Below are 25,521 nucleotides of genomic sequence, written 5' to 3' on the forward strand. Positions count from 1 at the left end.
GTGGTAGTGTAGTGTTGAACTGCACTTATGAGTGTCCAGCATGATATGTGGTAGTGGAGTGTTGAACTGCACTTATGAGTATCCAGCATGATATGTGGTAGTGTAGTGTTGAACTGCATTTATGAGTATCCAGCATGATATGTGGTAGTGTAGTGTTGAACTGCACTTATGAGTATCCAGCATGATATGTGGTAGTGTAGTGTTGAACTGTACTTATGAGTATCCAGCATGATATGTGGTAGTGGAGTGTTGAACTGCACTTATGAGTATCCAGCATGATATGTGGTAGTGTAGTGTTGAACTGCACTTATGAGTATCCAGCATGATATGTGGTAGGGGAGTGTTGAACTGCACTTGTGAGTATCCAGCATGATATGTGGTAGTGTAGTGTTGAACTGCACTTATGAGTATCCAGCATGATATGTGGTAGTGGAGTGTTGAACTGCACTTGTGAGTATCCAGCATGATATGTGGTAGTGTAGTGTTGAACTGCACTTTTGAATATCCAGCATGATATGTGGTAGTGTAGTGTTGAACTGCACTTATGAGTATCCAGCATGATATGTGGTAGTAGAGTGTTGAACTGCACTTATGAGTATCCAGCATGATATGTGGTAGTGTAGTGTTGAACTGCACTTATGAGTATCCAGCATGATATGTGGTAGTAGAGTGTTGAACTGCACTTATGAGTATCCAGCATGATATGTGGTAGTAGAGTGTTGAGCTGCACTTATGAGTATCCAGCATGATATGTGGTAGTAGAGTGTTGAACTGCACTTATGAGTATCCAGCATGATATGTGGTAGTAGAGTGTTGAGCTGCACTTATGAGTATCCAGCATGATATGTGGTAGTGGAGTGTTGAACAGGACTTAAATTATATCATTAAATGAATTAATTAGATGTACGGTTGATTCGTGTGTGGTCATTGACTCGTATTTATTCATTTAATTTCCATTTTTCTTGTGTATTTCTGTTCTATATCTATAGATATATGGTCAATAATATCTAATAATGCGAAATAAGCCACGAAATCTGGCGCAACGTTATTGATTTGCATGTGACGCTGCTAAGAACTGCGCACAAAAAGGCATTTGCTGTCTCATTGATTTAACTCTTTATCTTTCATCAACCACAACCACAATCAACGCCGTATATCTTTTTAAAAAGATATTTCTTGTTTTAAATATCATTTACAACAGCCACCGATATATTTATTTTACTCAAACGTAAAAGATAGTGTTAAACACAATGTGTGTAATAAATAAGATTGTTCAGATGATTTTCTTTGAGTTGTGCGACTTTTAAAATAAACTAAAAACATGTGGTTTATATTCGCATTATGTCCCGCTTTTTCACATTCTTGACATCGAAGATAACGAAATAGCTTGGCTTTTATAAAATCCTTAAATGCCGATGCGTCGAGCAATAACCAAATTGGGTTGCTCTTACTATAACATAAACTTTATACAAGCAACCCTCGTAATGTGAAAAATATAACGATACCAACAGAACTCTCAAAATTATTCAATCGTTTCGCGATTGTAACGCTTCATGATTTTCAGGTTTTTTAATAGTAAAGAGATGCATATAATGGATATTTTAGAGCATGGTAAATGTTAAGTATTACTGTTTCCTCACAAATACCAACGAACATAAAATTATGCGAATATGAAACTTTTTTTTTTTACTTTTTCAATTATCCAAACCGTGAAAAAGCCCCATTAATCATTTGAGGCAAGTTTTATGAAATTCTTTTAAAATGTTTAGGAGGTATTTAGCGGACACAAACATTTAGGCATATACCTTTGACCTTGAAAAAGGTTCTTGACCTCGTGTCAGCGTAACTAACTCCTGCCTGCTACAAAACACCGTAAAAACATTAAAGTTGTACAGTCCAGTTTCATGAGAATTCTTCAGAGGTTAAGAATTTATGGAGCAATCACAACAATGAGGCTCAAACTTTTGACATTTAAGAACGACCTTAAGCATGAGCGATTGTTGTTGACACATGCCTCATACACATGCTCTGAATGTCCTCAACATTTGAGGCAAGATTTATGAAAATCCGTCGAAAAGTATAGCAGATAAGGAACGGAAGCGATAGTTTTATGAAAGACTGGGTTACGGACAGACAAAATGAATTTCATCTTGTATAGGGTGATTAAAACACTATCATTAAAGAATACTCTATATGACTGTTGCGTTCCATTAAAAACCATCACGACAACGAGAGCATTAAAACGTTCATATTTCATTGTTGCGCCTCTTGTGAAATAGAACTAGAAACAACCAACAACTTTACTATTTTGTCCTAGAACACTACATTACCATACTGCTATCATATTAGTTGGTAATACTCATTACACAGTATATAATAAAGGTCAAGTAGTATGTGGGGCAGTTACATCAGAACAAATACAAGTAAAACAAATCTTTTGCATCGTAATGTTTATTTTCTATTCTAAATTAAATGTACAATACACAGAATATTATTAACTGACTTCTTAAAATTACAAACAAATGTCCGTCAGTACTGATACTTTCAAACTAAAGAATGACAAACAAATTCAAGTAACAAACAGTCACTTCATTCAACGTGTTATCATTGAACATATTAAAACTAGTGACAGTCTATCTGCATACACAACAATTGGAATGCAAGACTTTAAAAGGTATGTCTTATATGACTATTCAGCACCAATGACCTTTATGGTCAAAACTAAATGCACACACTGGACTCAAATATGTAAAGTTGGCAATTGGTTTAACAATAACTGACATCTTTTCAATAATAATTGTAGGCTTAACTTTCATAAAACAAGACCATCCTACGGTACAAGGCGTTGGAATCTGCAACATTATGACACAAACATATTATGTTGATAATTTCTGATAAGATAGTGTCAATCTAAAGGAAAATTCCAACTCCCTTTGATTCATTCTTCACACAGTGGTTTTATACAATATTTTACAAAGCTATCCTGAAAAGAATCTCTGATCAACTGATAGCAACGGCTATATAATATAGAGATTTCAAAATGAAATTACTAAATCTATCTTGAGACAGCATTTGGCAAGTGAAGTAATACTAATTGTTACAAATATACAAAAAAAAATTGGCTTTATTTTTGTTATACTGTCCCGGCTTCTCATGTTCAACTTAAAAATCACAATTCAATCATATGAACAACACCTCGTCACTGTTACTCAATGTTCTGGCACAAAAATACCATTTTCATTGAATGACTCACTGTCACCAACATACAAAATATTGAAAATTAAAGTACAAACAAAGGGTTTCATTATCATAAATTCCATTCATAGATCTAAAAAAACTATTATTTCGCCACACTTAACAAATTCGGATAGAGAAACATCACCCTTTCATTGGTTCCCCCATCACAAATCAAATCTTCCAATTTCACATAGTACTTGTGAGCCTTTAGGTGGGCATTTAGACTTTCCTGATCCATTTCTTCACAGCACTCCATACACGTGTAGTTCCCATGGGTCTCCCTATGTTTAAAATACTCCGTTTCATTCGAGAAGTCCTGGAAACAAACTCCGCACTGATAGAAGTTCTGATGCTCGCGTCGATGTAAAAACATCTTCTCATCGGATCGGAAATCCCTTCTGCACACGTCGCAAAAGTACATTCGCAAGTTGGTGTTTTTTGAGAGCAGCGTAGAACAGATGTGCGATTTCAGCTCTACAGGATCGGCAACATACCTCGTACAAAACTGGCACTTAAGTGATGTTTTTATGATGTGAACCTCACGATGCCTTCGCAAGTCACTAAAGCTGGAAAAGCTTCGAGAGCAAAGGTCACACTTTCGTAATTTCTCCATCATATGAAGGTACTGATGTTCGGCTAACAGTGTTTTACTGGAGAAGCAAGTCTTACACTCCACACATTGGTATTGGACTATGAACTCGGAGGCATGCGCTTCCTTCTTGTGCTGATTCAGCGATATTCGCGAGCTAAAAACCCTGGAACACTTTGGAACATTGCATGCGAACAGCTCTGCATTCATATGCTGACTTTGTACATGCACATCTAACTGTTGTCTCGTAGGTGCCTTGAAGCTACATCCTTTATACACACAATTCGCCGACTGCTTGGTAGCAGATTGATCCGCATTATGAACCTTGATTCGATGTTCGCCGAGCTCCACCCAAGAGTTAAAATTAGCACCGCACAATGTGCATGATGGAGCGGTACAGGAAAGCAGGTGAACCTTCAATTCAGCCTCTGTCTGGAAAGATGACCTACATGTTTTACAGTTAAATACACAGGAAAGCAGGTGAACCTTCAATTCAGCCTGGGACTTGAAAGAAGACTTACACGTTTTACATGTAAATACGCAGGTAAGCTGATGAACCTGAAACTCAGCCTGGGTCTGGAAAGAAGACTTACATGTGTTACAGTTAAATAAAACACCCTTGTTATGCTTCATCTTTTTATGCTCCAGATACGCAAAGCGGTTGGTGAGAACGAACCCGCATATCTCACATCGGAATGTCTCCATGGGTGACAGTCCAGTCTTTCGATCTGCCGAGTGCTTGCTCTCCTGATGCTGCAGGAACTGGGTGGCAGTGCTAAAGAACAATCCACACACCCCACACTCAAACAGCCCCTTGATAGCTTGATAGACAGACCCCCGGGCAGGAGAAGGAAGCCTGGGGGCTACTGGGGACACTTGCTTAAGGCCCTGTTTTGGCTGAGCCTGAGCAATGGGCTTGTTATTCAGATACTGAAGGTTCATCCCCGGCAACAGCTTCTGCAGCGCCATGGCGTAGGTCAGTGGCATCTGGGCGGGCGTAACCCCGCCTGCTTGGCCTGGCGACCGACTGTTTGTCCGGGAACGTTTGCGTTTTGGGGAGTCCAGGTCTATCATGTGGTCTTCAGCCTCTTCTGAGCTGTTTTCAGCATCGTAGTCCTCATCCTCAGTATCCTCCACCTCTTCCACGTAACTCACCTGAAACAAACATGTAACACTGCAGAAGTTTTTCACCACTTTAGGAATGGATTCGGCTCTCTTGGACTTGGACAAATCGCGTTATCAGTAAAATTTGGGAAATACGTGTGCAATGAAGTAGTTCTTATTACTTTCCCACTCAGATAAACATTTTGACGCGCTTGTAGTCCCTTATAATAAATTAAATTACTTTTAGACCTTTCTAAATAAATTCAAATTTTAAAGGCTTAGTTTTGAAACCCTAAGATACTGATGAGCAACAAACAGCATGAGTTGCTTGCAGGCTGTTCTGGTATCATGCTGGTTGCATATAGCCTTTTTCACTTTATGTTTGAGTGGGAAAGGCTTTAAAAGCCAAATTCTGGTCTGTTATAGGGCCCATTCCTGCTGCAATACAGTGCCCCTTATCACAACTTCTGTTATCACGAACATTTTTTGTTGTTATTATCATAGATTCCATTAAGACCGTTTCAAAGCTTCATGTTAAAAGACAATAAGTAAACAGAAAACAACTGTTCCAAAAAAATATCAAATGTTGATACAATGTTTATTTTAAGTCAAAAAGCACTGATTCCTAACAGGGTTTCCCCAAAATAGGGGCCACAATTAACCCTATTTGAGCGATGTGGTCTTTCATCAAGGTACCTTTAATCAATCTGCATATTGCTAAATCATATTCATAAACTTTTAAGTCATCATGAGTAATACTTCTAGCAAATCATGCCAATATGAATATCTATTATATTTAGCATCCATAAACTTAAGAATTACATGTATAGAGTGAAAACTTTTGTAAATCAAAAAAAATATGATGATCTGTTTAAAACAAGCAGGATGTAATCGGCTAGTGTTAAAAAGTTTTAATAATTTGCTTATTTAAGGTTTTAATCAATTATGATGAGTGTTTAGTGTACAGAATATTTACATTTGACATTGAACATTTGCACAAATATATGGAATTTCTATAGATATTACAAGATCAGGGTGCAGGTTCACGTGACATTGTGGGGTTCACAATTAAACTTTAATGGCTGTAAACATGGTGTGCTTACATTCTTTCCAGGCCATGTATAAACCCCTGATAACTCCGTTGATCCTGCACCCATTTCTTTCTTGGCCAGTCCAGAGGAACATGTGGGTGCAGCAACCCTGCTTTTCTACTCTAAATATTTACCTAATAGATATATAATTATGTAAAGCATATAACTCCAATCATTGCTGGCATTATATTGGCATTAAAATACCTTTTTTCTTGTGCGAAGACGTTTCCTGGAGTAGAACTCTTCCTCTAATTTGGCTTCCACCACTTTCTCAGTGCTTTCCAACGGTTTAGACATTCCTGGAGATAAATTCAGGATTGCCGTATTACAGACAGTAACACTGCATGCATATTGTCAGGTTTCGAGTAAGTCAACATAAGCTAACTCAATACTAACACAGATAAGTAAGCTTTATGCCCTCGGCTGAACATAAATGCATTCCAAACAACCACATGGAACACACATAAATATACAAAAACAGGTGAAATAGCCAATGGATATGTAATCATATACATGCGCCACGTAAAAGCAGTTTAAAAATACTGAACATACACATGAGCTATTTATTTGTGCAAACTTAACATAAACATTTGAATGTATTAAAAGATGTGCCGGAAAGCAGATGAACTAAGTAGTTCCAAATAAGCATTGCCCTCTCAATTTAACTGAAACACAGAACAACACAAGGCTAAACATTTCTGTGGACTAGGGCTGTAACGATACATTCGAATTACTCGAATACGGCTGTGGACGAATTGTATTTGTTATTCGCCACCTCCCGAACCGAATATTTGGCGAATACAAACAACGTGGTTTTGAGTTTGAAAGTTGAATCATCTTATCTTACCTTTCAAATGAAGGTTCATACAATAAACCCCTATATTTAAATGTTGTTCTCCTTATTCCGGCATTTTTCATCATGTTTTCCCCACCCACTATGTTACACAGTGAGATTATCAACAATAATGGTGGGCACCGGTTGAATATTTACTACATTGAATTGAAAAATCTTTCGATGATTGTTTAATGTTTATTTAGGCAAATACGAGTGCTTTGATGCTCAAACACACACACAAAAGATTGGCAGATGGAATTTTTTTGTTGTTTATCTTTACGCCAATGATGGTGCAACTTATCAACAAACATGGAGCCTAGTCACAAAGGGAATGCTATTGATATTGTTGACCTGCCTGCCAAATACACGTCGTTTGTCTGGCGCTGTGTTCAAAGTTTAAGCAGTTCTAGTCAGTGTTTTGTTATTTCAAAGAGTTATATTTCATATTTTCAGTATTCAATGATACTCAATTAATCAAATTGACAAATACCCATAGTTTCATACTATATAATGTCATGTCAAGTTGTCAGTATTACTTTTGTTCATTGAAATTCATATTCATGAATAAATATTTGTATTCGCCAACCTGTATTCGTTTTCATTACCTAATGTATTCGTTACAGCCCTACTGTAAACAGTAGCTATATCAATCGCTAAAAAATAATTCATTTTCTTAAAAGAAGCACTCTTAATCAGGCTTAGATATGTGTAACTTTTTAACACCTATAACAACTTTGCTATAGGATGGGTGATTACAAAAACACTTTCCTGGACACAAGAACACGCCCCCTTGAAACGGAATAGCCTAGTTTAGGGAAAGGGCTCAGCCTTCAATTTTGGAGAATAATTTATATCAACAAAACCGACAAAGAGTTTTCTAGGTAAACTTCGTTCAAATGTGAAATATTGCAAAAGTATTCATAAAATTAGAGATTTGGGCCACATATATTTGACCTCTGACCTTGAAGTATGACATTGACCTTGACCTTTAACCACTGAAAATGTGCAGCTCCAAGAGATACACATGCATGCCAAATATCAAGTTGCTATCTTCAATAGTGCAAAAGAACTCATAAAATGAGCGATTTTGGCCACATATATTTGACATCTGACCTTGAAGGATGACCTTGACCTTGACCTTTCACCACTCAAAATGTGCAGCTCCATGAGATACACATGCATGCCAAATATCAAGTTGCTATCTTGAATATTGAAATACTGCAAAAGTGTACATTAAATGAGCGATTTTGACCCACATATTTGACCTTTGACCTTGGAGGATGACCTTGACCTTGACTTTTCACCACTCAAAATGAGATACATATGCATGCCAAATATCAAGTTGCTATCTTCAATATTGCAAAAGTTATTGCAAATGTTAAAGTTGGCGCAAACCAACCAACCAACCAACAGACAGGGCAAAAACAATATGTCCCCCACTACTATAGTGGGGGACATAAAAACATGCATCCTTAAAACAATGTGTCTTTTTTTGCCTATGATAAAGAAGGAAAAAAGCCTCACAATATAGTGGGTAATTAGCACTTTTCTCAGACCAGTGTTTTGTGTCCTCTTTAAAGAAAGACACAATTTTGAAAAGTTTGCGACTCAAATATTCACAATTTTGAGAAGATTGTAACTTAAACTTTTTTCACAATTTTGAAAAGTTTGTGACTCATGTTTTGACAAATTGAAGGGCTAAAGGCCATTTCACAAAGATAAGAAAAAAGGCCAACAGACTGTTCTTATGCCTACCAGGTTTGAGGTTGAGGAAGGAAAGGAAGGACTGCTGATGAGGATCCTCCTCCTCCTCCTCCTGGGGCCCTCGCTCCTCACTGCCCTTCATGGATGACCTTGAGTGACCGTCACCCTCACTGCAATCCTCGCCATTCTCCAACATTGGACTGTTGTCTTCGTCACCTTGAGTTGGGCTGGATAAATATACAGAAATTTGTCTATGAGAATACTTGGTAAATTATGAGTATGCGAGACTTCTAGACAAGTCTCATTATCATTTATATGCCTTTGGACAATGTCTGGTTAAGCCCCTTGTCAAGAACGCTTGTAATTATTTATACAAGCTGTACAAGCTATACAACCTTCAATTCTGCACAAAAGGACTTCAAAGTAACGCACCTTCGCAACATGGAGAACAATTGTGATAAATTATTAAACAATTTAATGATTGATGATGAAGTTACTGTTTGGACAAGCAGTACATAAATTATGGCAAAATTTGGTTATTGACGTTTGTGTGTGACATTGACATCTCAGCAACTGAGACAGGCCTTACATGAAACATGCTGTTTGTAGAAGATAAACATATTTGGAACACTTGATTAGTCCAACCCGTAGCACATGATTAAGCTACGGGTTGGACAAGATGCATGATTGCTGGACATAAGTGTGATATTGACTTTTGTGATAGGGAGACAGGTGCTAAATGTGACAAGCCATCTCCTTTGGGTGGACATTTTTATCAAGATTTCTAAAGTTGTTTTGCTATATTTGCATATTAAAATGCGATCCCTGGGGTGGTCATCTTTGACCCAAGCAGAATGATTTGAATAAACTTGTAGAGAACATTCAGATGATTTTACATACCAAAATATGAAAGCACTGAATGCACCCTTCTGTTTCAGGCAATAACAATTGTTTAAGCATTCCTTATATAAATCTATGTAAAACTTGTAACTTCCGGGGAGGGGCCTGTTTTGAACCCAGAGACATTATTTTACTTAATTTGTAGAATACCTCTACACAATGCTTACACAAAATATGAGAGCATGTGATTTGCCATTTCGAACAAGAATATTGTTAAAAGGTTTCCCTAAAATTTCGATCTAAAACTGGTGACACCTGGGGTGGGGCTAGTTTTCACCACAGTGGAATAGTTTAAACAAACCTTGTGCAGGACCACAATACAATGCCAATAACAAATATTTAACCTCTGGGTTTGCGATTTTAAAGGAAACTTCTTTTAACAGTATTCCTTTTAAATACCCTTGTTTGGGCTCCTTGATCTATTTATCATATACAGGGTTTTTTTTCCACTTTTTGGGAAGATAGCCCATGGCTTTGGAATTGGGAATTTTATCAGCATTTTCATGAAATTGGGAAAATAAATTCATTAGCCATTTTTTCCACATGAAAAGTCCACTGATTAGGGAAATACTAAATTTGATATAACTCTTTATAATCATTTAAATTAAAAGAACAAAATCATATAATACTTTGTTAGATGTAATTGAATTGAAATTGAGATAAAATACGCATAAGACTTCTTTCTAAAAAAAAAAAAAAAAAAAAATTTTTTTTTTTTTTTTTTTTTTTGGAAATTGGGAATTTTTTGCCACATTTTGGGAAAACAGTATACTTTTTGGGATTGGGAACATAGCCGAATTTCGGCTATAAAATCGGGCCAAAAAATACCCTGATATAGGACCATGCAAGGAACATTCCTGTTAATTTTTGTAAAACTCGGCTATGCAGTTCATAAGCAGATGTCATTTTAAGAAAAATTTGATGTGCTGACACATGTCACAAATGTAAAACACAGAACAATGACGGACATCACTGTCTCCAAATAGTCACCATGAGTATGTTGAGCTTACATGTAGGTGAGCATATAACGCTATTCTTTAAAAAAACTCAAAACATGAATGTCTAAATGTATATAAAATCCTTTTACATGGATCATCTTTTACCATATTACTTGTAGTTCTAAAAGTGTCATACCTATCTTTACTGTCTTCATTGCTGTTAGACTTGCCTGACCACATCCTCATCTTAGGTCTCGGTAAACTTTTATACTTGTTTTTGGTTTCTGAAGATTTTGGTGGTCCCGTTTTCTTCAAAAAATAATTTACATGTCATACACATGCAAAATGCAGACTGTTTAAAGAGGTTGTACATATATAATTGTTATTTACAGGTGACATGACATAAAATACCTATATGTAAATAGGTGTGCATGGGCATGGTGGTAAAATACAATTAAGACTGATCTTACACACATATATGATTTACTATGATTGTCTTTGTGTTAAGCTTATCATAAAGTGGAATGTATGAACGTTAATGCAGTACTTGACAGATTTGTTTTTTACCTTCATGTCATGTACATGTGAAAAATTCATGAAATGTTTCACAGGCTTTACCCTAGGGAAGTATGGTTATATGTATAAATAACTCAGTATACTACCATAGTTGCTGGACATGACAATAATTCAGCATAAAAATAATCAGAGTTGTTTGGGCCCCATCCCAATCTAAAAAATACAAATTTTTCGCAAATGAAAGGCCTATTAATCAAAACCAAATGTTTACACAAATTGTTTTAAATACCAAACATCATCTCCATGTCCATGTACATCTCAATAACAATGACCCCAGCCCTGTTCCCAAAATGGTGAAAAAAATACAAGGGTATTTACATACCTCTGTCATTGCCATCTCACTACTCTCTTCTCCGGCTGCATCAGCAGAACTTTCAACTGCATCATCAGCGCATTCCATCTTCAACTCCACTGCTTTCACATCCTCCGTAACAGTGTATTCAGCTTCACTATTGTTCCCTTCATCATCACCTGTCTTACTGTAACTATCATCTTCACTTTGCCCGGTTTTACTATTACAGTGATCATATCCACTTTCAATTTTACTATCTGTTCTATCAAAATCATCTACCCTGCTGTTACTGTCTTCAAAATTTTCTCCCATGCTTTTCTTATCAGCTTCATTAAGTCTTTCATCAGGGTAAGTTGTATGGCTTTCAGTTTTGGTTTGGTTTTCACCTCCATTTACCAATTTGCTCTTCTCCTGAAAACATGACATATCAATTAGATTCTTTATTTATACTCTCATTTTATTATTATTCATTATTTGCTACAATATCAGGGAAAGATACAGGATAACAAATGGTACAGTAGGAAGTTAAATAAATGAGTCGCGTTCTGAGAAAACTGGGCATAACGCAAGTGCGTAAAGTGACGTCTCAGATTAGCCTGTGCAGTGTGCACAGGCTAATCAGGGACGACACTTTGCTTTTAAGACATTTTTCGTTTAAATGAAGTCTCTTCTTAGAAAAGAATCCAATTTAAGCGGAAGTTGACGTCCCTGATTAGCCTGTGCGGACTGCACAGGCTAATCTGGGCCAACACTTTATGCACATGCATTATGCCCAGTTTTTTCAGAACACGACTCAAATAATAACAGGCTGGAAAGCTTTACAACTGCAATGACATTTTTTTATGATTCCATAAATTCTAAGAATTGATATTTCCCTAAAGATCGCTAGGCCGCTGGCTACTAGGGTGTTTTTTTCTAAACGCGTGGAAAAGTATAAAAACTTTGTTTTTCATTAAATCTTAACCAATCTTGCTGATATTTTGTATAGCAATACAGTCTGATACATCATTCAAAATGATATATATTTTAAAAGGTTTTAATTTACATTTATTGCCCCTTTTTCTTGAAAAAAAAGAACACAATTTAAATGAAGGAGTCAGGATACTAGGGTCTTTGATTCCACAACCAAAGGTAATTTGTGGTACATGTTCCTTGCGTTTTCACATGTTTGCCAAATATTTTGCAGGTTTGCAACACAGGGTTTGTTATTTGGTCAGAAACGTAATTTCTATGAAGGTTATCCTCAAAATATAAGGTGTCAATACTTTTGCTGTGGGTATGAAAGACAATAACTTTTCAATGAAATGTTGAGTAAGTGCCTTTTTTGCCAAAATAGAAGGCAAAGTTGACTTGTAATCTTTGAACAACAGGGTCTTTGCGTCAACCTTAATTGCTTATTTTTGGAACATGTTTTGTTGTAAAGTTTCTGAAAGAAACATTTTTTTCTGCGTACCATATTTTGCAACTTGGCTCCACAAAATGTGTTTGTTATATGATTATGTTTCTTTTCCAAACGGTTGCACGAAATTAATATGCCATCTAAAGTGTCAGTACTTGAGTGTGTTGATTTAATATTAACTTAAAATTTTTCATTGCATATAGCCATACAATCTTAGAAACCATAGTTATATGCCTCATATATATTGTTTAGGCCCCATTTGACCATGTGCATTTGAGTAATTGCCCTTATTTCTTCCACAAAAGCTGGTCACTCAGTGCATTTGATCATCACCATAGAAATTATTAAAGCATATTGTTCTATAAGTTAACTGTTTTCATAAAAAAATATGAGTAACATTAGAGCAAAGTTGTTTTTATATTTCTCATTGTCTGGAAAATTAATAGATCGGAAAATAAACACTATTTTTAGGATTAAGTTTTTATTTTAAACCTCAAAATATAGCAAAATGTTTATTGTGTTAAACACAGTCTCATTAAGGTAAGAATGAATGGCAATGTATTTTAAAATCAATGGTTGTGTTTTTTAACCATTTTTGAAATGGGGCCAGGTCCCTTTGGATTGGGAAAAATCATGGCACTTCGACTTAAATTGGGACATTATAGTGTTTTTGTTATATTGCTAACAAATGCTTCAATATAATATTTACTAAGGTTCCAGTTATAAAGCTGGATGGGAGTTTTGACACCTTAAATTTGGAATTTTTAGGTCCCAACACAGGGCCCTCAATCTATCAAATCTGCCGCCGAAATTCCCCCACCTAAAAAGTATGCTTTTTTCCCCTTTTGGGGGGAAAAATTTCCCTAAAAAAAAAAAGAAAAAAAAAATTCTTTTTTTTTAATAGAAAGATGTGTCTCATGATTATTATATCTCAATTCTATTTCAATTTAATCTTTTCAAACATACTAAATTATGAAAAATGCAATGAATATAGTGCAAACATGTACACATGTAATAATGGGAGAGTAAGTAAAAAAAATCCCCCTACTAAGGGCTGCGGACCCCTTCCCCCAATGTAGTGTGAGGGCGCTGCAACAGGGAGAAAAATATGTATATCATTCCACAGGGAATGTTGGGCAGTTTACCGGCTCTGAATTTGAACAAAAAATAATCTGATCTAGTTTTACCTTTGATCTTAATGCTTTACCTTGTACAGACATATATCTGGTAGTATGTGTATCGCATCATCTGATATTGTTTAAAATTTATGCCAAATTATTTCAAAATCCGTTCAAAGTATTGAGGAAAGTCTGGACAAGCTCTATTTTACCATCGAAATACTCTTTTTCAACTTTTTATCATGAAATATTACCTTGACCTTAAAGTCAGCTATCTGGTATTTGTAACACATCATCTAACATTGAGTATTTTTTAAGCCAAGTTATTTAAATTTATTTAAAATATGACATTAACTGTAGAAATTTGTCTTGAGTGTTTAACTTGCATGATGTATCAGAGAAATATACTCTAACCCTTAACATGGGATCACCAAAACTCTTCAATTTTAAACTGATCAAGAAAACTTCAAAACTATTTGCAAAAGTGTCTTGGCAATGAAAAGGATTCGTTTTCCTAAAAGGAGAAAAAAATCATCACCCATTATTTATGTAATGGCTGCACAATTTGGCTAAATTTGCCCCAGGCTCTGGTAGTTGATAGACTTACAGAGACGGCAGAACTGTTGTCCTCATCTCCAATAGACTTGTGACTAGGTGTGAGTTCAAAGTCATCGGTCTGTTCATGCTCTGGGGTGCGCAGCACACCATCCTCATCATTACCTAGAGGTGAAATTGAAAGCATTTAAATATAGATACAGTGTCACAGATTTGTTTTCCAGCATCTATTATTTTAACAAGCAAATTCGTTGAATTGATATCCCCCGGCAATATGCTCCTAACACAAAAGTTTTCTGAACGGATGGGCAATGCCCTTTGACCTCAATGTGTGACCTTGACCTTAGCCCCTAAGATTATGGGTGTTGAATGTGTAGCACCCCCAGATGATTGAGAACAACTATGGCAAGTTTCATGGCTCTGGCTCACGTGTTAATGGAGATAAAGCTCTAAGATTATATTAAAAAGCATTGTTTCAAGATACAAAGGGCCATAACTCAGTTATTAACAGATGGAGTACAATGCCATTTGGCGTGAATCATCCTCATATCAATATATATACTTCCAAGATATGGCTCCGAACGGATGGACGGAAAGACGGACAATGCCAAAACAATATCCCTACGCCTCTGGTGGGGGATAATTAACCTATAGGTGTGACATTGTAATGATTTTTTGCCCAAAATTACAGCCTCGAACAGGATGTTTCCAAATTGCAAAAAGTTTTTAAAAAGGCCGTTTCTCAATGGCAAAAAGTAACATTTTTCCCTAAAATTTGACCAAAATTTCCCCAAAATATGCTTTACTTTTCCAATAAACTCAAAATTTGGTTCATTGAGTATATTATACAGCAATTAAATTAATAGCACTTTATAATATAAATTTTAGAAAACAGATGATCATGCACTTAAAAACAACTGGTATAATGTTATTTATAATAATATTAATAATGATTCATTTTTCCCTATGTCATGGTCGCACTTTTTTTGCCGATCAAAAAGGCACCAGTGATTTTTTTGCCTTTTTTTTGTTACAGCCTGTGGCTTTTGGATTGGGAAAATTAACGCGCAAAACCATGAAATTGGGAAAAATAGCGCGATAAACCATGAAATTGGGAAACATTATAAATATGATTATAAAAACAGAATAAAAATTGCTAAGTTCATGTTTGACAGCATTTTTATATTATAAAGTGTTGCTTTCATGTCTTCTTACAACGTTTATTTAATATCCTTCCACATGCATATTAAACTTGCAATAATCTATAGATTCTTCAATATACATGTACCATTATGATTTAATCATAATCTCTTTAAGAGTATGAATTTAATTCAGGATGTTTTTTATGAAAAATATGATATTAGTGAAAAATTAACAAATATTAACAAACGCGCTTTTGTGTTCTTGCTGTGTTAATGTTGTATTAAATCGAGCTAAAATAATACATTTCATTTGTTTACCTTTTAATATCTTGCACAATTGACATCCTCACTTCAATGCTATTTCACCAAACTATACCGCGTGACAAACATAATAAAGCAGAATATGCATATGAATCTGAATATACACAGATCCACTAACATATAAATCAAATCATGTTTGTCTCTTTCCATTTTCGAGCGGTTCTCGTCTTAAATGATTTAACTTTGTGAACTCCAATTTCCCAACACAGATTTCCGTGACGCACATTCACTGTGAACATTTCTGATAAATATTTGTTGTTGTTCATCTCAAACATAGTATTTTGTGTTAATTGACACACAAATTGAATAATCTGCTAATAACCATGTGATATCCGCTGTTAATTTTAGTGTTATTTATCATTTTCGCTGCTCATCGCAAACTTCTCGTCTGCTTGCCGCCATCTTGGACGTGTGTAAAAACAGGCGTTAACAATCGGGATACAATGACTATCGTCGGTATCCTCCGCAATATAGAGAGAGATGTGAGGATAGCAACGTAAAATCGTATTCGGCTACATTCGCGAACATTCGTTAGTCAGTTTTCATTCGGCGAAGACTCGACAAGCTCGATCGGCACTCGTTTTACGAAATTAACGCTAGGCCTAAATGACATTGAAATGTTATTGGCTTAATTGGGAAAATTTGGTCATTTTTGGGGAAATTTTGGTCAGATTTTTGGGAAAAAACGTCATATTTTGCAATTGGGAAGCAGCCGAATATCGGCGGTAATTTTGGGCAAAAAAATCACTGGGCACAGGCTATATGAGATAGGAAGACAGGTGTTTAACACGGCATGTGATCTTATGATGGTTTATATTTTTACCTCCTTGACATTCAGCGTGTCCTTAACCTTGAGCCACATTAGAAGCAACGTTAAAATGGCTTTTGCAACCAGCATAAAACAAGAACAGCCTGCGATTAACTCGCAGTCTGCTCATGTTTTGTGCTGTTTGCTGCTCATCAGTATGGATGGGTTAGAAATGAAGCCTTTAAAACTTGAATCTAGTAAGAAAGGTCTTTAAAGGGGCCTTTTCACAGATTTTGGCATTTTTTTAACTTATTCATTTAATGCTTTATATTGATAAATGTAAACATTGGATCGTAAAAGCTCCAGTAAAAAAAATCAAGAAAAAAAATTAAAAAAGGAAAAGAACAATGCCCGGAGCAGGTTTCGAACCAGTGACCCCTAGAGTCCTGCCAGAGTCCTGAAGTAAAAACGCTTTAGCCTACTGAGCTATTCTGCCGAGAACACATTCGTGCCGTATTTTTTACGTTATATAAGCAATCTTCGTAGTTTCACAAAATTTAACGACAAAAACAGAACTCTCCAAATTATTCAATCGTTTCGCGTTGCAACGCTTTATAATTTTTAGGTTTTAAAATCGTCAAAAGATGCATATAATGGCTATATTAGAGCATGGTTAATGTTCAGAATTACTGTTTCCTCACAAATATCATAACTAAAACGAAAACTTACGAATCTGAAACAACTTCTTTCAATTTTGTCAATTTACCAAAGCGTGAAAAGATCCCTTTAATTAAATTTAAAGTTTTTTGGCAAATTTAGGTCGGAAATGAGGCCCCATTTCCAATATCAATTTTTTTTTTCCCAAATGACTTCCTAAATTTCCAAATTGAAGATAAAAAAACAACATGTTTAATAAATTGCAACATTTGAATTTGTTTCCCTATGCAGCTCTATAAGTTGAAGCTTAGTAAATATAATATAGAAAATACTTATATAATGCATTATTAAGAATTTGTTCATAAAAAAACAACAGTATTTTCCAAATTTTAGTAAAAACGATGCTATCTTCCCAATCCAAAGTGCCTGTGCAGAAATGCAGAACATTTGGGTGGTGTTCTGAAAAAACTGGGCATAATGCATGTGCATAAAGTGTCGTCCCCAGTGATTTTTTTTGCTTTAATTTGTTACAGCCTGTGCCATTTGAATTGGGAAAATTAGCGTGATAAACCGTGAACTTGGGAAAAATGTCTCGATAAACCATGAAATTGGGAAAAATTAAGCATTATAAATAGGATTATAAGTAATAGAATTGATATTGTTTTTAAAGGGACGGTCAACCACGACAATGAAGAAAAGAAAAGTTGTAAAATACCATATTTATTTACAATTATTAGTTTATATTGATTAAAATATCACGACTAGTATATTACAATACTTAAAAAAAGTTGTTACGTTTTCATATTTTCAGTATGTTCAGTAAGAAATTTTACTGGGTATGTCTACCAGGTAACAACCAGTTAACTATAAATAACCCCAGTAGATTGATCATCATCGTCACGTGGTAAACCCAGGAATGCAAATTGTGCATGCGTAGTGAATTGTATTTATTTTATATATAAAATGATCAAACTACTTGCGTTATTTATAGTGTGTATATCGTTATGTCACCTATTTTTCGCGATGTACTTTCGATTTCACATCGGGAAATTTAATTACCGAATAAACAGAAAATATGAACTTTTTTCAAGAAACTGAATATACCAGTAGTGAAATTTTAATCAATGCAAACTAATAATTGTAAACAAATACGGTCAAATAGGGATTTTTTAAATCAATAAAAGTGGCAAATTTAGGAATGATTTATGGACAAAAAGGACTAAATTAAAGTTATATATTTTGTAGGATGTTTAAAAAATAAAGTTGAGATCTAGAGTTAAGACTTCTTTCTTTAAAAAAAAAAAAATTAAATTGGGGGGGGGAATTGGGCTTCTTTTTGGGAAATTTTGGTCAGATTTATGGGAAAAAACGTGGATTTTCGGGATTGGGAAGCAGCCAAAAATCGGCTGTAATTTTGAGCAACAAAAAAAATTGTTCCCAGATTAGCCTGTGAAGTCCGCACAGGCTAATCAGGGACGACACTTTCCGCTTTTATGACATTTTTCGTTTAAATGAAGTCTCTTCTTAGCAAATACCCAATTTAGGCGGAAAGTGTTGTCCCTGATTAGCCTGTGCGGACTACACAGGCTAATCTGGGACGACACTTTACACACATGAATTAAGCCCAGTTTTCTCAGAACAAGGCTCATTTGGTTTGCCTACCGTTCCCATTGGCTGGAGTGAACTTGGCAATACTGAACCCTGGGTAGTCATCGCCCGTGTCCATCAAATCATTGAAGTCTAGCAAGCCACTCTCCATTATTGAGGTCTTGTCTGCATAACACTGGACTCCGTCACTAAAATGAACAGTTCCAAACATTTTGCATATAATTCATTATTATGATACAGACCAATTCTTCATGAATGAAATTTCTGTGAATTTGAATATTTTTACTTCTAGAAATCTGACTTTCAGGGTGCAATTTCAATAGAAAAGTTGATTTATAAGTTAATGTCAAGCCTTGAGGTGTAAGTGTTAATATCATATTGATGAAATGTCCAAATCATGCAAGCTGGTGTCCAAGAAAAATAACAATGGTTTGGTGTGACGGTCAACACAGGCAAATCACATGAGGAAAAAGAATATAAGAATTCTGAAATGACTCAAGAGTTGACACAAATTTTAAATTACAACTGTAATTTCCAGCTGTTTGATTTTTGTGAAATGTATTTTTTTGCAAGGTCATGTGCTGCGTGTGTGTGTGTGGGGGGGGTGGGGGGATGAATCGGAGTAAACCCCATATGCCTTTTATGGTGACCACCAACCAAACTCACATTCTGTCAAAAACTAGGATTGAACCGCGGTCGCCAATGTGAGAAATGCAATCTAGTAAAATAAGGTCGCTTCAAACAGACTAGCTGTTGGGCTAGCTCTTTAACAACGCAGTTAGAGTGTCTGACTACCACTCTGGAGACCCAGGTTTTAACCCCCGTTGGAGCTCACGATTGTTCACTTTAACGGCGCGGAGGTTAAGATGAACAGCAAATAAGTATATGGGTCTGAGTATAATTTAATGGTTTCCTGCTTGTGTAGCCAATGGTGCTTGTGTAGCGGATGGCGCATTGAAACATTAAGAGAGTGAGGATTGTAGTGACATAAGGTCACTTCCAACAGCCTTGCTGTTGGGCTAGCCCTTTAACCATGGGGTTTGTGGCTGACTATCACTCATGAGGTGGAGGGTTTAATCCCTTTTAGGCTTGATTGGTCATTGTCGGCTCGGCTACTCCTTTTATAAGTGTAACCCGGGTACTCTTTAGTACACTTATATGTACCCCTGGTATGGAAAATATACTGAAACGAACCTGGGAATTCAAACCCCAAATTGGTCATAGCCGGCTTTAAAAAATAAATAATTGTGTTCATATTTTTGTCAATATTATGTAATAGGCCTCAATATTATCAAAACTCCTACTCAACAAAAGAATGTTGAGGCAGGTTTTGTTCAAAGAGATTTTTTTTATATTCTGTAGCGCGTTTTAGGACAGCGGATTTTGGGTGGGAATAAAACTTGGGTACAGTCTAAATTGACCGGGTAGTTATTGGTATATTCTTCTGGGGTACAATTAAGTATACGTAAGAATGCCCGGGGTACAAGTAAGTAGTACCCAAGCCGACAATGACCAATCAAGATCCTGTTGGAGCTCAGGATTTTTCACTTGAGCGTGTACCAACCACTGCGCTACCCGGAGAGCCGTTGGGCTTAGCATTTCTGGTTGTTTGTTTTGCATGGTGTACAAAATGTACAGAGATATTAGAGTATGTGCATAGTTTTCGTAATTAGTTAAAGATGTGTATCGCAAGTCTTAACTCTAGTGAAGACCAGTGCCTATACACTGTGCAATATTATTCTTGCAACTGATAAGTAATACAGTTGGGCTTATGTTTATCTGTTCAATAAAGCATAACATTTCTGACAAAAACTCTAAAGAAATTACCATAGAGACTGATAATTTAAGCCTAAAGTTTAGGAATTTTCACACACAAAAAAACATGTGATTGTGACCAGTTCAGTCCCTGCCACGGTGGGCCGCACTGACTCGGTGCATCTGTCTGAGAATATATTTTTATATTAAAAATAATGAATCTTACATTTAAATGGTAATATTTCAAGCGCTTCAATACAGGGGCCACAAGCATGGGAAACAGCGTCATTTGGCACGCCGAAGCAAGCCAACCGTGAAACGGCAACTGGGTCGAGACTCGAACCTGGTTGCGATTTATCGTAGTGTCGCCGTTATTTTGGGTCCTCTGCCAAAGTTGGAACACGCATACTTATTAATGTATTAGCTATGCAGCTATATCTTCTAAACTTCAAAACTCGCTGTTCACATTTACATTCACAACGTCCAAATATCAAAATAATAAAGCATTAAGCAAGTACCTGCTTTGTTACAATATGGCGGAAAAATCACGATAAAACCAAAAGGTTTCCAAAAGTGGAAATGCGCTTTTTCAATTGGCGCTTTGTTTATAAATGGTCATCCCGCCGGTAAAATCAAGCATCGGTGGTTCAGTGGTAGAATGCTCGCCTGCCACGCGGGCGGCCCGGGTTCGATTCCCGGCCGATGCACGTTTTTTAAATTGTAAATCGGATTTTTAAGTTTAGGCATCAAATTACGTTGCGCGTACTGTAATTTACCTGGCAAAAAGAAATAGTTTACGTTTATTGTTATAAAGCAGCAAGATAATTACTAGAAAGCACTATTTAAACCTCCACCATTTTTAATGTTTTCAAAAATAGTTGCCGTTGTTCATATGTTTATTGCCATTAGCTTGTTTCGTCTTGTATTATACCAGGGACCTATAAAACACACATACATTCAATATTCGTAGTTTAAAATCGGTTTACATAACGTACAACGTTATTAAAGAAGTCAATGTAAACATATTCATTCACCTTGATCACCGGTTATTCAACGTTTGGAATAATCAATATCGATTAATGTTATTGAACACTTCGCAGTATTTAAAGGTGTACACTTGCGTATGTATATAAACATTTACGCAGGCATTTGTGTTAGCTTTAAATGGAGACTAAAAAATTGTTCTTTTTACAGTGAATAAAATGGTCGGTTAGTATTATTTATACAAAATAAATTAATTTTACGCCTGGTGTAAGCAGTTGGGAAATTGTAAGGTTACCGTTCGTAATATGCAACCAAATTTAACTAAAGCCTGATTTTTGTAGTATTTATAAACAAAAAATTATCTGCATGTGTTCTCAGTCGTTGTTCGCTTCAAATGTTAGAAAATGTTGTTTTGTTTACTTCTTTTTTTACATGTATTTTAATTATGTAAAAGGTCAAACAACATCTAGTTTTTAAGAATAAAACGAAAGCGTATCACGCGAAATCTTTTAAAACAGTAAGACAAATATGTGGGTCTTTGACAAACTTTATAGTAAACTTAAAGTGAGTGTACCCTTAATCAATTGTAACATCAGATTCTCCTTTGTTTAATGATAAATGAAATATCACTGAAATGTGTACGAAGCCAGGGACCTTATTGTATGAATAATGTTTTGCTTATTATCATTGAAGAATTCAACATTATTTAATACTATGTACCGGTATAATATTTTCAACATTTGATTTATAGTGTCAAGAGAAACTGTGAATGCATGAACCATTATGGTGTCAAACAGTTTATTTGGAAGTGTGGTGTAGTCTATGAGAATGGTATACCGATCAATACGAATGTATACTTAACAGTGGCGTAGCCAGACGTACCGCTACATTAAAGCTAAGGCAAACTGGGGGGGGGGGGGCGTCACACAATTCTATCACGCCCATAGTGGTCTCATTACAGTGTAAGGCCGCTTGTTTTTTTGTTTAATGTCTGTTTGGTTGATGTTTTGAAGTTCTTTGTATTTTTCTGGTCTTCTATGATACATGTGGTTCTTCTACGTTCACACAGCGCGCAAAGCGCGTATGTAGTCCTGTCATAATTTTCAGTTGCGCGCAGGTTAATACTTTGCAGAGTCCACGCAACAACGTGTACATGACGTGTCATGGTCAGGGTTATTAATCTATCCACATTCGCAGGGCTTTACTTCGGAATCAATCTCCAAGCAGAGTTGTCGTTCCATGCTCCCACATACAAACTCTGCCATCACAAGAAAATCCTATCAGATTTGGGAGGATTTTTTTGTTTAAGTATTATATTATGAAAAGTAGCATCATTTACTTTTATATTTTGAAAATAGTGTTCATTAAAATTACTATTCATAAGATAAGGTTCAAAATAAAAATAAATGACCTAAATTTAAAAAAGAGTAAAAATAGCAACTGAAAATATTTGTACCATGTGGCTCGGCTATCATCACGTGGCTGGTTATAAGGCAGGAATTTGTTCCAGCTATGCTGGTTCCATTCAAATCTCTACGCGGAGGTTGATTCGGAATAATTAAACAACACTTTGCCGTTCTATCGATGTTTTCAAAAACCAAATCACTTGTTCAATAACTGCCATTCCGGAATGACGGTCATAACGCAAACATAGTTGTGCCTCTTGCACTAATTTTATGAACACATGTCAATGCGAAATTATAAAGTCGTGCGTCGTTCGTCTTTGAGCTTATACCCGTTTCAAAATTGTGCAAGATTTTCTTCTTCGTGGGGAATTAAAGCTACGTTTATATTAACGATACGTGATTGCCCCGGTTTAAAACCAAAATGAAAATTGTATTAACTTGTATGTTAATAAAATTGTTTTATCACGTTTCTTTCAGTGTTAGATTGTATAGTAAAGGTGTTAAATTCTTTGCCTTTGACACGTGCTCCGATGTTCGAACTTGTGGTTATATTTGCCTTTATTTCGCTGAATATTAAATAACTGGCATTATTCCGATTACGATTTTCAATTTGAGCTAATGCTACGCGACTGCTTACAATTTTCTATAACTTTCATATGGGTCGGGTATCGTGTTTGATTATGTGGGTATCCACGTTCGAATAGCATGAATAACAACCTCAGTTGTGATTTACTGCCGTATATCTGAGTATCAAAGTGTTCGCGTGTTCAGTTGTTTCTTGTTTGTATATGCCTATGTACGCATGTCCAATTAAATACGCAGGTGAAAAGCTATGTACACAAATGATATTTGAAATTAATATTTAATCTGGCTGTTTCAATCGACCTGCGTGTTTATCAGGAAAGCTTTGATAATGTGAGCGCGAAAATTCATGTATATACATTAAGACTATAATTATTAACACAAGTTAAAATAACATTATTGATAAAAAAATGAACAAAACTTCAGTTCTTTAAAGTTGGTATTGTAACTACATGTTTATTTATTGACTGTTCCGTTTTGTTCCAAAGTCGCCTGTATTGTCTTTCAGAACCATGACTTACTTTTGAGAATATGACTGTCGCTGGGTCCGCCCGCCCCTACCCGGGCTACAAACCACTAACAGCGTCGCCGTCTCCGCGACCTATCGCCCGTGTAAAACCCGAGGCAGCCGAGAACGCCTTTCAAGCGCGCGGCTCATTAGAGCTGACATACGGGATTTCCGGCAATAGAACCCCGAAGCCGGAACCTAAGTGCCAAGGTGCGAGCGCTAGAAGGAACTATGTCGCTGGCCAAGGTTCTGTTGGGAAGCTCATGGGCGGGAGGCCAACGCCAAGGCTGAATCTTGCGCCAACCGCCGTCCCGCGCGTGAAGCCGGAAGCCGCCAATACCGCCGAGTTACACGCTGGCGGAAGGACCAGAGAGTTATTCCTGAAGCAAGGTCAATTGCCTCTGTCCCCACCGCCCGCACCGAGGGTTAAACCGGAAGCAGAACCTATTGCAGAGGAGCACAAGGGTGGCCGCATGGAGAAGCTTATTCACGATCCAGAGAAACTTCCGGAAACTCCCCGTGAGCCACCGAGAGTCAAACCGGAAGCTGCAAAGACTGCAGAACTGGGAGCTGGGCCTCGCATGAACAAATACATTCATAAATACGCTACGCCGCTTTCGTCACGTGCTGTCCCGAGAGTAAAGCCGGAGGCGGAGGAAATCGCGCAAAGCCACGCAGGGAAACCTATGGCAAAGCTAATAAATTCATACGGAAACAACAGTCCTTCGGCGCGTCCAATGCCGAGAATAAAACCGGAAGCAGAAGCCATTGCAGAGCCTCACAAAGGCGATCGTATGAGGTGTATAGTTCACAGCCCCAAGCGTCTGCCCAGCACTGCACGTCCAGAGCCGCGCGTTACTGAGGAGGGTATAACAAATGCAGACCTTAATTCAGGAAAACAAATCCGACGTCTGTTGCACGAAAGTGAATCTCCGGGAACGCCAAGACCCGCATCACGAGTGACGGTAGATGGGGAGGAGAATTACCAGAAAGCACAAGGTACCCTTGGAGTTTTGTTCGCCAGGTACGGCACACTTCCGCTCTCAGCCAGAGGGCCACCACGCGTGACTTCCGCTGGTTCGGACATTGCAAGAAAGAGCATGGGTGGACGTATGTCTTGGTTACTGCACGGGGGTAATCGAGGTTAAAATTTGTTAAAGTTAGATGGACGACGTGTTATACTTAGTAAAATGAATCGTACACCGGAAGTGACCTGTCTACCGTTAGTCCGATGCGTCTGCATATAAATTAAAAAAAAAAATAAGTTTGCAATAACGAGAGTGAAGTTTTAAAGAATGATATATTTTTTAAGAGATTGCACGTTTTATTGTTATAGCTAGTTGAAGATTTAATATGCCGACTTCTGCACATGTTCTTTGCAAGTATACACTAGCCATGTTGCGACAGTTTTTGGGCATTAGAGTGAGTTGCATATAGAGTGTTGTTTAGTATACGTAAACTTGCTGCATACA

General features: G+C 36.6%; 1 protein-coding gene and 1 non-coding gene across 3 annotated transcripts; one reads left to right on the forward strand and one right to left on the reverse strand.

Moving 5' to 3' along the window:
• Window positions 1-2,419: 2,419 nt before the first annotated feature.
• Window positions 2,420-21,106, reverse strand: LOC127835141 (PR domain zinc finger protein 5-like). 2 transcript variants are annotated; one of them, XM_052361446.1, is made up of 8 exons: window positions 21,088-21,106; window positions 18,869-19,002; window positions 14,391-14,503; window positions 11,297-11,677; window positions 10,595-10,707; window positions 8,612-8,787; window positions 6,226-6,320; window positions 2,420-4,981 (listed from the first exon to the last, which is right to left on the reverse strand). In XM_052361446.1, exons 2-8 carry the CDS (start codon window positions 18,963-18,965, stop codon window positions 3,341-3,343), a joined length of 2,616 nt encoding a protein of 871 aa, XP_052217406.1. In that variant the 5' UTR covers window positions 18,966-19,002; window positions 21,088-21,106; the 3' UTR covers window positions 2,420-3,340. The 2 variants fall into 2 exon arrangements, with proteins under 2 accessions (XP_052217406.1, XP_052217405.1); XM_052361445.1 differs by having other exon boundaries at window positions 2,421-4,981; window positions 20,796-21,101.
• Window positions 21,107-21,205: 99 nt separating this feature from the next.
• Window positions 21,206-21,276, forward strand: Trnag-gcc (transfer RNA glycine (anticodon GCC)). The gene has a single exon. It is a non-coding gene; the product is annotated as a tRNA-Gly (tRNA).
• The last annotated feature ends 4,245 nt before the right edge of the window (window positions 21,277-25,521 follow it).

The sequence above is a fragment of the Dreissena polymorpha genome, chromosome 6 (assembly GCF_020536995.1).
Source record: "Dreissena polymorpha isolate Duluth1 chromosome 6, UMN_Dpol_1.0, whole genome shotgun sequence".
Taxonomy (NCBI): domain Eukaryota; kingdom Metazoa; phylum Mollusca; class Bivalvia; order Myida; family Dreissenidae; genus Dreissena; species Dreissena polymorpha.

What these genes read in the sequence shown, in the direction of transcription:
- LOC127835141 (XM_052361446.1), bottom strand. Translation starts at nt 18,965, where the DNA reads ATGGAGAGTGGCTTGCTAGACTTCAATGATTTGATGGACACGGGCGAT. An exon ending in GTGAGATGGCAATGACAGAG is followed by an intron (nt 10,708 to 11,296) that starts GTATGTAAATAC and finishes TATTTTTTGAAG; the next exon opens with AAAACGGGACCACCAAAATC. An exon ending in GTCTTCGCACAAGAAAAAAG is followed by an intron (nt 4,982 to 6,225) that starts GTATTTTAATGC and finishes TGTTTGTTTCAG; the next exon opens with GTGAGTTACGTGGAAGAGGT.